We start from the raw sequence: 14,234 nt of genomic DNA on the forward strand, positions 1-14,234 counted from the left end.
TCCATAATGAAAGGTATGTACTTCTAATTATAGTCAATTAAACTGAAGTCATTAATCTCACAATAATAATTAGCCTAAATTTATTATAAGTTTGTTCATGCAGTTTATACCCCTTTGATAATTCCTCATAAACCCAGGTCTCTACTTTCGTATCATAGAGATTTTGTAGGCAAGATGTGGTAAACTTTAATTGGAAGTTGTCAGTCGTTTTATTTTCCAGTCATGTATCTGCTCAATTAATTTATTTAGCTTGATTGTGTATCTACATGTGCCTACTTTTTACTCCGAAATATCGTGTATCCTACTCATGTTTAAGTAATAAACTGAATGGTTCAAAATAGCCTAAAAATAGTATTATAACATTTAATGTAGTCCACGGTACTCACATAACATCCAGTGATTTAGCCCTAGTGTATACAGCCAACGAGATTTCTCTTAAAGAGTCAGATTAAGATGATTTTCTTTAACAAAACATGTCAGGTAGTCCACGCGGGGCTGCCATCTTGAAAAGCATCGATCTGATCCAGTACTGATATACAGCCTGGACCAGTGCTGACGAACAGACATTACTGTATCAGCTATGACTACATCGGGACTGAAATAGATACTGGTCCAGGCCAGAGCAACAGCCTCGATTCAGCAGTGATGGCCGTCGATGCTGGACCGTTATAGAATCAAACCTGGTCCAGGCCTGATACCCATCATTCACGGATCATGCATGGTAACTCTTGGGTGTGTAAGGGTACCAAGAGTACTCTTGGTAATACGCATGCGCAAAGATCTGGTCACGTGATGTTGAAGGCGGGCTAACCAGCTGACAGCCTCAGCCTGACAACTTGTGAACTTGAAAGTAGACTTTTTGCTTTGCTGGAAATGTCTTTCCTTGATAATGAGGAAAGAATGATGGAAGTACCTACTGGATCCATACCTTCCAGTCCTCGTTCCAGTCCTATTGGTTTGTATAATCTACCCCCCACTTGTCATATATACTCAATAGGTAAGTGTCCACACCAGCTACTCTCAGTGTGACAGGCTCGTCATTTTGATAGATCAGTGCAGTATTACCCACACTGGTTATCAAAGACACTCTACAGTAACTGATGCTATGATCAGAGAAGAGGAATCATTGAAGGCAGACAATGCTAGAGAGTCTGAAGATGAGAAGAGAAAAGTAAATTATTTTTCCTTTTTATAAATTGTGGGCAAGATTTTAGAATGTTGATACATGTATATGTACTGTAAACTTGAGAGTAACTTTTAATTTTGGTTTAAAATTGAGTTTGACTGTCGGCAAGAGTAGATAATAATTAGAGGACAGTGTCCTACTGTACATATACCCCCTGCTTCATCACAGTGTAGAATTGAAGAGTCACATTCAGGATACTTCCATATTTTCATTGAGTAGTTATAGTTATTGCTAGTTATTTTCGAATAACTACTCGAAAATACTGAAAATATCCTGAATGTGACTCTTCAATTCTACGCTGTGATGAAACAGGGGCTATAGGCACAGTAGGACACTCTCCTCTAATTATTATTTACTCTTGCTGTCGGTATATTTTGTGGGTACTAATAATTGCGATTAGTAAATAGAGGATGTGCATGCTAAGTACAGAGCCTGAAATTACAGTCGGACATCGGACATTTTCCGACCATTTTGCTTAATTGTCTGACCAAATACCGTGTTGTTCTGCCATTTTGTCTGAACAACACAAAATTTTTTTATTAGTAAAACAAAATTTAAATAATTAATAAATTACGAGAGTATACGGATTAACCACGTTTCAAAATGGCGACTGGCAGCAGGAGAGCAAAGTATGATACTTACCTGAACTGGAAGAGGAACTACGACAAGCAGATACAAACAGTGACATGGCTGGATTGTGATGTAACTTCAGAGGCTGGTGTGAAGCATGTCACTAAGCTAAAATGTCGCGTGTGCACTAAATACAAGGACAAAATTGCAGGCAGAAAGAATTTCAGTGATAAATGGATAAGTGGTGCTCACTCAGTAAGAACAACTAACATTGTTGACCACGCAAAGTCAGACCAGCATCTACATGCCATGAATATTCCAAAAAAAGAGGCAGCTAAGGTACAAGGAGCAAGTGCTACTTCTTATGCACCAATTGCTCAATCTCTGAGTTGTGTATCTGATAGTGAGAGGGAGCATCTCAGAAGAAAGTTTAAAATAGCGTACTTTATAGCAACAGAGCAGCTCTCATTTCAGAAATACTCAAAGATTTGTGAACTTGAAACGAGACATGGTGTTACTTTGGGAAGTGCATATTTACATGAGAATGCTGCCAAAGAAATTATTCACTACCTAGCAACATCATATCAACAGAAGTCGATTAACAACGTGTCTTCTGCACCGTACCTATCATTGTTGTTGGATAGCTCTACCGATAAGGGAAACATTGACAATGAACAGTTATTAGTCTTATGGTGTGACACAGATAGCTCAGATGAGAAGATTCACACCAGAATGAGTTTCCTTTGTCTACATAAGCCTCAACAAGGAACCCTGCTGGCATTTTTGAGAGTCTGAAGCATGGTTTACATTGTCTAGGATTTCAGTCATTCACCAAAGATAGCTGTTTTAAGTTAGTTGGGATTGCTACAGATCGAGCAGCAGTAAATGTTGCTGATGGAGGGTTGAAGGGACTAGTTGATGAGGAATTGGAATGGATTTTTTGGATGTGGTGCTTAGCACACAGACTTGAACTAGCAATTAAAGATTCTCTGAAACACACTTCATTCGATTTAATTGATAAGATGCTCCTAAGGCTCTATTATCTGTATAAAAAGTCATCGAAGAAATGCCGAGAGCTAGAGAATATTATTAACGATTTAAAGGATGCATTTCAACTCAATCATGGTCAAGGTGATGGTGGATTGAGACCTATTCGTGCATGTGGAACCCGTTGGGTAACGCATAAGTTAAGTGTAATGAAGAGAGTTCTTTCTAAGTTTGGTGCCTATGCTGCACACCTTACCACTCTTTCTGAGGATTCGTCTGTTAAGTCAGCTGACAGGTGTAAGTTTCGAGGTTATCTAAGAAAGTGGACTGATGCAAAGTATTTGTTAGGTTGTGCATTGTTTGTTGACTTGCTGACTTCTTGTTCTATTTTTTCTAAGTCTATGCAAGCTGATGAGTTGGATATACTTGCTGCACTTGACTTGGGTGTGGTTTATAATCATGACCGACAAACCAGCACTGATTTTGCAGCAAAGAGAATATAACGGGATAAGAGAGCTGGATGGCTCCACTAAAGCTGCTAAAGATAGCTGATTAGCTGCTGGACACTGTAAATGTATAAACACGTGGTCAATCGCCATAGCAACTATCTAATCTGTTTCCATGGAAATTCTAATTAGCATTCACGAAAATTAGTCGTCCTATGGTATCTAATTGTTGCCTATACTGATATCTATTTTATTCTTGTGGCAATTAGAAACTAATAGTACCAGATTAGCAGTAAATATAAAGCACTTTAATGTAGGACTTTTGTTGTTTGCACATAAGACATGTGGGAATATGTACAGTAATAGTAATAGTAATAGTAATGATTACAAATATTGGTGTAATAGTAATATAATAGTAATTCAAGAAAATGAAATCCATTGTAATAATAATAGTAATATGAAATAGACAGTAATAGTAATTGTACTTGTAATAGAAATTATGATGTATGTAATATGTGTTGATTACATGTATGCTGCACTTGACAGTTCATAGAAATTATTAAGCGTCAATTTGTCAGTGCCACTGTCAGGAGGAACTTTGTGACGTATCCGATTCTATTCAAGTTGCTTCGTCATGTGTAGAGAGCATGTTTTTATGTCAAAAGCTTTTATTTATGTATAGTGTACATGTACCTTCACTTAAAAGTAATAGTTATATAATCCAATTAAAATAATAAAGTAATAGTAATAAGAATTGAATATCAAGTAATAGTAATAAAAGTATAATTGCTTTAGTTTAGTTAAGTCATGTAATAGTAATATCAAAAATTTTCTGGTAATAGTAATTGTAATAGATTACATTTTAATGTAATTGACCCCATGCACGTACATGTAGCCAGTTTAGTTTTTACATTTTATTATTGCAAATGCACCTTGACCTACAATGTACCATTGCTTCAAGAATAACATTTTTAGCCATTAATTTTTGTTTATTCAATATTTGAAGAATTAAAAATACATTTGTATTGTACATGTATGACTTTTTATTAGAGTAATTTTGGACTAGGGCTGAAACGAATAGTGAGATATTCGAATATTCATTCGTTATTGCAATTAATATTTGAATGATTTTTTGCTATTCAAACTATTCGCATAATAAAATTATTATTAGTTATTGCAATAATTAATAATCACCCCCTCCGTGTGTCACCTGCACAGGCTGTTTTTTAGTCTGTTACTTGGTCTATTTACTTAACAACTCGCTAAATACTGATGCTGTGGCCAGGGAAAGTTGTTCTTAATCTCTAAGTTGCCCTGTTTGGCATCATTTTGACAAGTAGCTTATAATCATTCAGCAATAACAGTCGAATTATTTGAATATTCGTTCGTTTAGCATGCCAACTATTCGAATAATGAAAAATGCTATTCGTTTCAACCATATTTTGGACCATTGGCAAATTTATGACATTAACATTTATGCTTCCATTTTTTTACTAGGTTGATGAGTTATCTTGTATGAAGGTGTCAAAGCGTTTTGAGCGCCTACAACACTTATTAAATAAAAGCAATATATACAGCAAAATACTGCTAAGTAAAATGGAGGCACAGATTGAGGAGAATAAGAAAGAGAAGGAGAGAAAGAGAAAGTCAGAAGCAGCATCCACCGAACATAAAACTAAGAGAGAAAAAGAAGTAAGATTTTACCCTGTATTTTGGAGGAGAAATTATCTAGAAATTGTCATTTTTGATAGACTTTTGCTTGTGAACCATTATATTATTTGCCAAATGAAAGCATCAAAGAACATGTATTTAGCAATTTTAAAATTTCAAAAACTTGTGAAAAGTGATTACTCTAGTTGTCACTTACATACAAATGTTTTTGAGGTATATTCAGAGCTACTGTTATTCACAGTTTTTACCACTCCCAGCAATTATTATACATGTATTTGATATTATTTGTATATGCACTTGTGTAGGATAATGTGAAGACAAAGGCTAGAAGAAGTACAAGGAAAAGGAAAGTTAATGACGAAACTGATTATCAACTATCAGATTATATGGATGAATCGGTGAGTGTAATAATCATAAGAAATTAATATTCAGAAAATGAAAGCTTACATGTAGAAGGGAATTAAGACATGTGTATATATTTTTAAACTTGTACTTAATCATCAAATTCTAGAGATTCATTAATTGGTAGGATAATTAATTAAGTTACAGTATCAGCCTCTATAATAGCTTTAACCTTATTATTGAACCTTCTTATCATACTGGTTTCTGCTCCATGTAGTATACATGTATGTACTATGTACATCATGTATGTTTCATTTTTGTTAGCCGTATATTATTTTCAATTTTTCACATGTCATTTTATTCAGGGAAGATTGAAAAAGAGACAAAAGGTTGATGTTAAACCTAATGACTTTGCTACCAGTTCAAGTCAAGAGGAAGGTAATGATAGCATATTGATACAGTATGTATATTGATTGAATGTGTATAGTGTACAGTTGTACACCTGGTTTGGGGGGGGGTAGCGTACGCTTTGATGAATTAGTACATATTGTTATAGTTAGGAGTTATCTCAGCTTCATCCTCCATGGTTATTGTTATTATTGGTATTGTACTATTATTTTTTTTATGTACAGTACAACCTCGATTATCCGGATTCTGAAATCATGACCGGAAGTGACCACGTGGTGCTTTAAATTCACTTAATTAGAATATATGGTATTATAAAATGGCTGCTTTCAACAAAGAGTAGCTTGTTTAGCAGTGGAATGCTGCTGATTAATGGCTTTCTACTAGTAACAAGGCTTGGATTTAGCTTCCTTATGGCTGATTAAGGTTGTAACTTTTTTTGGAGTAAGTATATGAAGGTTTTACAGGTCATTTCAATTATCTGGACTTTTCACTTATCCGGACCACTTGATGGACAAAGGGGTCCGGATAATCAAGGTTATACTGTACCGTATTTCCTTAAATAAAAGCCCGGGCGTTTATTTCCTAAAATGATATTTGGACCTTGAAAATTTTTTTAAATAAAAGAGACGTTGGGTCCAGAATGGGATTCGAACCAGTGACCTCACAATTTGATTTCAAGGCATCTAAGTTACTTGTAGGCTAGATTTGCGTATTTATAGTTCAATTTTATTGCTACCCCTGCGTTTCTTCGCATCTGGCTTTTATCTAAGGATATGTTGTATATGGTATATTTAATAGGTACATGTAGATATATTGAAGGTCAGCTGGTCCCCTCATTACAGCCGAAGTTAGTAACAGGAGGTATTCTAAGACCATATCAATTGGAAGGTGTTGAATGGTTGAACGTTTTATATGAAAATGGAGTCAATGGGATATTAGCTGATGAGATGGGACTGGGAAAGACCATACAGTGTATTGCTTTCATTGCTCATTTAATTGAAATGGGAGTGCTGGGACCATTCATTGTTGTAGCACCTTTATCTACTATATCTAATTGGGTGTCTGAATTTAAGAAATTTGCACCAACTGTAAGTACATATCTTATGTACATGTGATGTATTAACTACTTGTACATTTCTACATTTATTTGTACATATACATCTAAGGTTTCTGTTGCCTTCTCAGCCTAAATCTGATCCTTTGTTCTGAATTATCAATTAAAGCATGTAGATCAAGTGAAATTTTAAAAATTAGTACACACCAAATCAGTACCATTAACAAGGGCCTGGAATAATAGTTGGACATCAAACATTTTTGTTCAGTTGTCTTACCAATTAAGTTCTGTGTTGTTCTACCATTTTGTCTCAATAGTATCATTTTTAAAACAACGATATAAAATTTAATTCATTACTACATGTAAAAGTATACTAACCCATTAATAATGGTCAATCAAAGCATGCTAATTAAGTAAGCTAAACAGCATGAGCTGACAAGCACTTGTATATTAACTAAAGCCACTAAATTGCATGTGTACAATTGATGTCCTCAATTATTATTCTTATATTTCTCCTCCCTCTTTCCTTTCCATCACTCATACACACTGTACATGTATTGCAGGTATCAGTATTCCTATATCATGGTAGCATATCAGACAGACTGGCTTTAAGGAAGAAGATATTTAAATCTAAACACAAAGATGGTATTCTTCCAGTTGTTGTGACATCTTATGAGATTGTACTGAAGGACAGTTCATATTTAGCAAACAAGTCATGGAAATTCTTAATTGTTGATGAAGGACATCGTATTAAGAACCTTAACTGTAAATTGATCAGGTAATTATGTGTGATTGTACATTCATTGATACATGTACGTGTATATAGTCATGTACTGTACACGTATGTGTACAATGTACATGTACTTTTGCTATAAACCTACTGTATACCCTTAACTATAAATACAGTGTCCATTATGATGCTGTTTTTCCATTGCCTGTCATTAGGACATTAAAGACATATGATGCTGCTAATAGGCTGCTATTGACTGGTACTCCTTTACAAAATAATTTAACTGAATTATGGTCTTTACTTAACTTCTTACTACCAGATCTGTTTGATGATCTTAACAGGTAAGAGTGATACATTTATACTTACATGTATACAGGTTTCAATCATAATAAAGGTGTTTAAAGCATTTTTGGACAAAGCATATGGGCTATCATTATATATACTGGGTATTTGTGGCATATTTTTGAACTGAATATTTTCAGCTTTTAATAAATGTAATTAGTTTGTATCAAAAATTTAAAACGTGACTGGTGATTTCAGAGCCATATTTAAAGAAAAAGTGTGGGTTGTACTATTCAGAAATTAGCACAGTTTTTACAATTGCCATAACTGACATTTTTAGCTTAAAATTTGATCACAAACATCAATAATAATTACTCCTATTATTTTTATAGTTGCCTTGCTTTTTTCTAATTTAGTTTCCAATCATGGTTTGATTTCAGTTCAGTGGTTGATGATAATACAATTGAATCAAATGAATCAATCATTAATAGAGAAAAAGAAGAAAAAGTCCTGAGCACATTGCATCAGGTACAGTACATACATGTAGCTGTTAAGTTTCCTACATGGAAAAGAGAAAAATCCCCTTCTAAGTTTCAATAGTCTACATGTAATGAAACTAGAAATTTTAAACTGATTGCAATTAAATTTGGATTTTTAAATTTTTAACGTTGCTTAAAAATTGGTCTAAAGTCACTGTAGTGACTGTACTGTAGCAGAAACTGAAATTACATGTACATTCAAACTATGTTCAGACACTGTGTCTGAAGTCTGAACATTGCCTAATGTTATCTGCCATTTTTATGAAATGGTCAGACAGGGTTTTTCTCGTGATTTTGGCATTGTCCTCATACAGACTTTTGTCCTTGTAAAGGGATTTTGGCCAAATTTTTATTAAAAATGAAAAGTAGAGAATTTTCTTTTTTTTTAATTTTTCCTTATGCATACATATGTTTTATGCTGTGTAGAAAGTTTGAGCTGATTCTGATAAATTTGGAATTTTTTAACAATTTTTTTAAGTTGCTCAAAAATCAGGCCAAAGTGTGCAGGGATTTGGTCAAGTTTCATCAAAAGTGAAAAGAAGAGAATTTTTCTTTTTATTACATTCCCTGATGCATACCGTACAAGATGATTTAGTTGCGAGGAATAAGTATTTGCAATTTACGGTTCTATGAAATAATCGCCATCATAAAATCCGCCGTTTTGTTTCAATCTGAGCATGCTCCATGGTACATGGCTCAAAATCGTCAATATAAAATCCTTCAATTTCTTTTCACAGGCAGATTTGCTAAATATTACTCACACCAATAAATCAACTTGTACAGTACATGTTTTAGTTTTATATTGTGTAGAAAGTTTAAGCTGCATCCAATTAAATTTGAATTTTTTGTGAATCTATGAAGTTTCTAAAAAGTCACTGTACTTAGTACATGGTCTTGGGCCTAATTTCTCCCAAAATAAAAAGGAGAAAATTCTCCATTTTTATTACATTTTATTTCTAATACAATGCATGTTTTTATATTGTGTAGAATTATTCCTGTTCACCTTTTTTAATTTTTAGATTCTAACTCCATTCCTCCTTCGACGTCTTAAAACTGACGTTGAACTTGGCATTCCTCCCAAAAGAGAAGTGTTAGTATATGCACCTTTGACATCACTGCAAGAGAAATATTATACATTAATATTGAATAAAACAATCGATAAATTAATCAAGAATGGTGAAAAAAGTGACTATCTGACTGATGATGTGGTACTTCATGATAACAGTGAAAGATCTTCCAAGAAGAAAGCAAAAGAAAGGTAGGAAAAATACAGTATATGAGGACTAACAGTTTGGAGTATTTTGTAGGATATTATTTCCAATATAGCATTATAGCACTTTTTGCATGCATGTACATGTACACTTATTGTGACAATTAAAGTACAAGTAATTTAGTAACGACTACTTTCTGATGTACTACTGTACATGTATGGGCATACACATAGCTACACATACATTGTACATGTGTAAGTATACTTTTTATTGATGTGCAAGTATCATCCATGCACATGTGAATGCATGCATGTACTTTTCTCTTGTCTATATTCAAATATTTTTGTTATTGTTATAGACTTTCTCTGCTGAGTGATGATCAGATTGAAGCTCATTTTGAAGCATTGCTTGCTGGTCAAGATCAAGATATTACTGATATTGATTCATCTAATAAAGAAAATGAGAATTGGTACAGTATGTATGTGTATGTATGTACATCAAATACATGTACATGTATGTATTTTTAATCCTAGCAGCTGCCTCAAAATTATTAATAATGGGAAATTATTTTGTTATAACTTAAGAAAATTACCTTGTACTCTAACATTTGGTTTTTTTCAAAAATTCTATATTACAAAATTCATTTTTATTATCACTCCCTCTCTCCCTTTCTCTTTATAGCAGCAGTGAAGAGCATAAGTCAGTATTTAATGTTAAAATGACTTGTATGTGGGTCATGTTAAGAAAGTGTTGTAATCATCCTTATCTGGTTGAGTTTCCACTGACTGACGATGGTCAGCCTAAGATTGATGGTGATCTCATTACTGCAAGTGGCAAACTATTGATGTTACATAAAATGTTACCTCATTTGGTGAAGCAACAACATAAGGTTTGTCTTAATTGCAATACAAGATGATTTGTGACCATAATTGACAAAAGGTACCTATGGCGGGTAGTGAAATTCATCTTTATAGCCAAAAAAATCCAACTTCCTGAGCTTAATTTATTGTAAAATTAATCCACAGTATGCAAAAAGTTACTATGTAACTTTTAAAAACAATGGTTGTTCAACAGAACACTCACAGATTGATATTTTCCATTATATTGATGAATTTCAAAATCCGCCATAAGGTACCTTTTGTCAATTATGGTCACATTTATTGAAGATCAGAGTAATATTATTTTGTTAATTTGTCAGTAGAAAGTACTTGTATTTATTAAAATTTTTGCTGCATGTTATTGAGCGTACTCAAATTGAAACCAAGTGGCAGATTTTAATATTCCTATTAATTATTCACAAATGAATCTACACAGTACCATGTCTATATGTGCCTATATACATTTAGATTTGTGTGATGGTGTTGTTACCAGGAGAACTTGGCAACAGGTTCTGTCAGTGGATTTTGAGGCCTATATACATTTAGATTTGTGTGATGGTGTTGTTACCAGGAGAACTTGGCAACAGGTTCTGTCAGTGGATTTTGAGGTTGTGAACAAAATACTTGTGCCACATATACTACAGTGTACAGGGTATTTTTTCAAAAATTGCTACAAGTAATTTTTTATTTCATTATTTTTTCTGATTCTTCAGTATCGATTTTTAAGTTGATTCCAATCAAAATTGGATTTTTTACGGATAATTATTGTTGAAGCTACTCAAAAATCAGGCCAAAGTCCTTATACAGGGCTTTAGGCCAAATTTCGCCCAAATTGTAATTTTTCCTAATGCATATGCATGTTTTTTACATTGCATAGAAAGTTTGAACTGATTCTGGTCAAATTTGGATTTTTATAGTATAGTGTCTTTGGCCTGATTTGGAGCCACTTGAAAATTCATACAAAATTCAGTACAGGGTCACTTGCCAAATTTCTACGAAATTGAAAAGGAGAGATTTCTCTATTTTTATATTATTCCCTGATACATATACATGCTGCCAGTTTGAGTTAGTTCCGATCAAAATTGAATTTTTTACAAATTTTTAAAGTTACTCAAAAATTTTGCCAAGTCCCTATACTATATGATACAAGGTCTTTGGCCAAAATTGACCATGAGAGAATTTTTATTTTTATAATTTTTTTGATACTTGCATGTACATGTCCTCAGTTTAAATATTAAGTTTGAGTTGATTCTGATCAAAATTTGATTTTTTATAGTTGCTCTAAGCCCATCTACATGCAGTATGCACTGTATTTCAGTGCTTGTCAGCTCGTAAATCATGCCTGTTAGCTCACTTACATTTACATGTGGCAATGCTTTGTCATATTATACTACCATTATTATTCGCATCATAGCAATATTCATGTACATTATACCTACATGTACATTTTAATATGCAACCTGACTGTAGTGACTGCACCAGTACGTGTATTTATTGTTTCTGTTTTTTTTGATGTTGATATTTACACATGTACATTATTGTTGCTCTTATACAGTAAATATTTCTTTTTAGGTCCTTATATTTTCACAGATGACACAGTTATTGGACATATTATCAGATTATCTTGAATTGTCTTCTCTTGGTTACTCAAGACTAGATGGCACAATGTCTTACTTTGACAGAGAATTAGAGGTACATCACATCCCAACTACAGTGTACATGTACATGTATAACCATACTCCTGTGTATTTTTAACAGATGGCTCGATTCCGTGATGATCCTGATTGTAATGTATTTCTATTGAGTACTAGAGCTGGTGGTTTGGGCATTAACTTGACATCAGCAGATACTGTTATTATATTTGACTCAGACTGGGTAAGGAGAGAGAGAGAGAGATGAGTGCTCAAACATCTTTCCTTGTACATGTATATTGTACGTGTGTAGTAATCACTTAGCTTGGGTTCTTGTGTTGCATGTACAATGCATTATTGGGCAAAGCCCACTGATGTGAAGTATTTTTTTATGTACATATGTCGGGGGTGTGACTGGGAGGCGTGACCAGAGGGCAGAGTCCCTTAATGTTTTACATTCTTTCTAGTAGAGTATACACTTCACTCCATTGTAAAAAGGAATACCTTATACACGTAGCTAGAAATTTTTGAGTGCCAAAATATTGGGGAATGGGTTTGGTGGTTAAAATTCAGGCAAATTTTTGGCACTGCTACACAGCTCTAGAATTCAAAGCTAAAATTTTAACAAATTGGCCTCCTAAAATTTTACTCCATTTTTGGCCTTAATAAAGAGTTTTGTATAGCATGTAAATTTTTCAAAACATAGTTTTGTTAGTTCTTAACAATTCACGTGTGGTATGTCTGTCATGCATGCAGGTATATTTAAATTTTTGCCTTTTTACATGTATTATTCTTAAATTGCAAAATTATAGTGCTACACAAAAGCTTCATGCCTTACTGTATTTTATGTTATAATTCTCTTCAGAATCCTCAAGTTGATTTGCAAGCTCAAGATAGATGTCACAGGATAGGACAGACTAAGCCAGTGATGGTCTACAGGTTTGTTACTGCCAATACAATTGATCAGAAAATTGTGGAGAGGGCAGCTGGAAAAAGAAGATTAGAAAAAATGATAATTCATAAAGGTAGTCACAATTACTCTGTTGTGTTTAACTGGTGATTTTAAATGGGGTTGGTTGATTTTATTATTTTCGTGTTACCATTTTTACTTCTGAAGCAGCTTATGCACCCTTTTAAAATTGCCCATTTTTATTTTGTTAAAATGAATGGAAATTGTACATACACTAATCAATAATTAATACTTTATTACTTTTGAGCAGTTACAATCCAAAATTATGTGCATGCATGTGCCTCAAAGAGTCTTTGCATTTTGATTAAAACCATGAATTGCTATTAACAAGAGTAGATGATAGTTAGAGAGAGTGTTGAACTGCACTATGCTAGCTGGAATATGACCGTGTAGAACTTTCTTGCACATCTTTGGGCATTCCCGCATACTGGGTGTGGCTGAGTAAGAAAAAATGGCTGCCTAGTTTGCTCAACAAGGTTTACTGGCCGTTTTGGAGTCTCTGCTATAGCTGCACTGCATAACAGGCTTCAGCAGGATTATAAAGTGTACTAGTATGATGTCTAAAGCTTCTTCAAGTGTTCTCCACTGTTCCTTATGCAAACTTCTACACGTGCTTTTAGTAGGTACACCCACGCTTCAGGTCTCTCGTGACTTAGTTCTACGTGGTCATATTCCAGCCAGCATAGTGCAGTTCGACACTCTCTCTAACTATCATCTACTCTTGCTATTAACATTTTGTATTTTCTCCCTAACCATTACTATAGGGAAGTTTAAAGGTGGTAAAGATGGCCAAAGTAGTGCATTTACAGTTGAAGAGCTTGTTGAGTTATTAGAGTCTGTTGATCATGACAAAGTTGTGTCTAGCAATGACATTATATCAGATACTGCATTAGCTGCATTGCTGGACAGATCAATGTTAACTGGTAGTAGTGGAAAGAGTGGCACTGCTACTGTAGGACCTGACCATGATAGTATATTTAAAGTTATAATTGAAGACAAAGATGATAAAGATATGTCCCTTTCAAGTAATTTAATTTATTATGTTCATTTCCTTGATTATTTTCTCCTTCTATAGAATAAATACATAGGCAACTCTGAACAATGACTATTATTATTTAACCTTATTTTTATCGTCTCATTTATCCGTTAATATCCATAGTAACACTAGTTCAATAGAATTATTAAATTTAGTATGGTGTGTGGGAGGATCAAAGGTAACTCCAGGAAATTATAGCACTATGGTTTGAGCTAGTACTAATAAGTTATAATGAATTATGGTGTGTGCCACAGTTCATAGTCATAGCTCCTGTCCAAGGATGGAAACCTGCA

General features: G+C 33.8%; 1 protein-coding gene across 1 annotated transcript; it reads left to right on the top strand.

The window, feature by feature from the left end:
- Positions 1-809: 809 nt before the first annotated feature.
- LOC100641348 (lymphocyte-specific helicase-like) lies at positions 810-14,083 on the top strand. Its single transcript, XM_020002657.1, has 17 exons — positions 810-997; positions 1,050-1,171; positions 4,687-4,881; positions 5,166-5,258; positions 5,568-5,640; positions 6,409-6,698; positions 7,228-7,442; positions 7,610-7,735; positions 8,093-8,204; positions 9,235-9,473; positions 9,785-9,904; positions 10,108-10,315; positions 11,877-11,996; positions 12,063-12,179; positions 12,801-12,960; positions 13,670-13,930; positions 13,981-14,083. The coding sequence occupies exons 1-17, from the start codon at positions 874-876 to the stop codon at positions 13,983-13,985; spliced, it is 2,580 nt and encodes an 859-aa protein (XP_019858216.1). The 5' UTR covers positions 810-873; the 3' UTR covers positions 13,986-14,083.
- The last annotated feature ends 151 nt before the right edge of the window (positions 14,084-14,234 follow it).

The sequence above is a fragment of the Amphimedon queenslandica genome, unplaced genomic scaffold (assembly GCF_000090795.2).
Source record: "Amphimedon queenslandica unplaced genomic scaffold, v1.1 AMPQUscaffold_12863, whole genome shotgun sequence".
Classification (NCBI taxonomy): Eukaryota; Metazoa; Porifera; class Demospongiae; order Haplosclerida; family Niphatidae; genus Amphimedon; species Amphimedon queenslandica.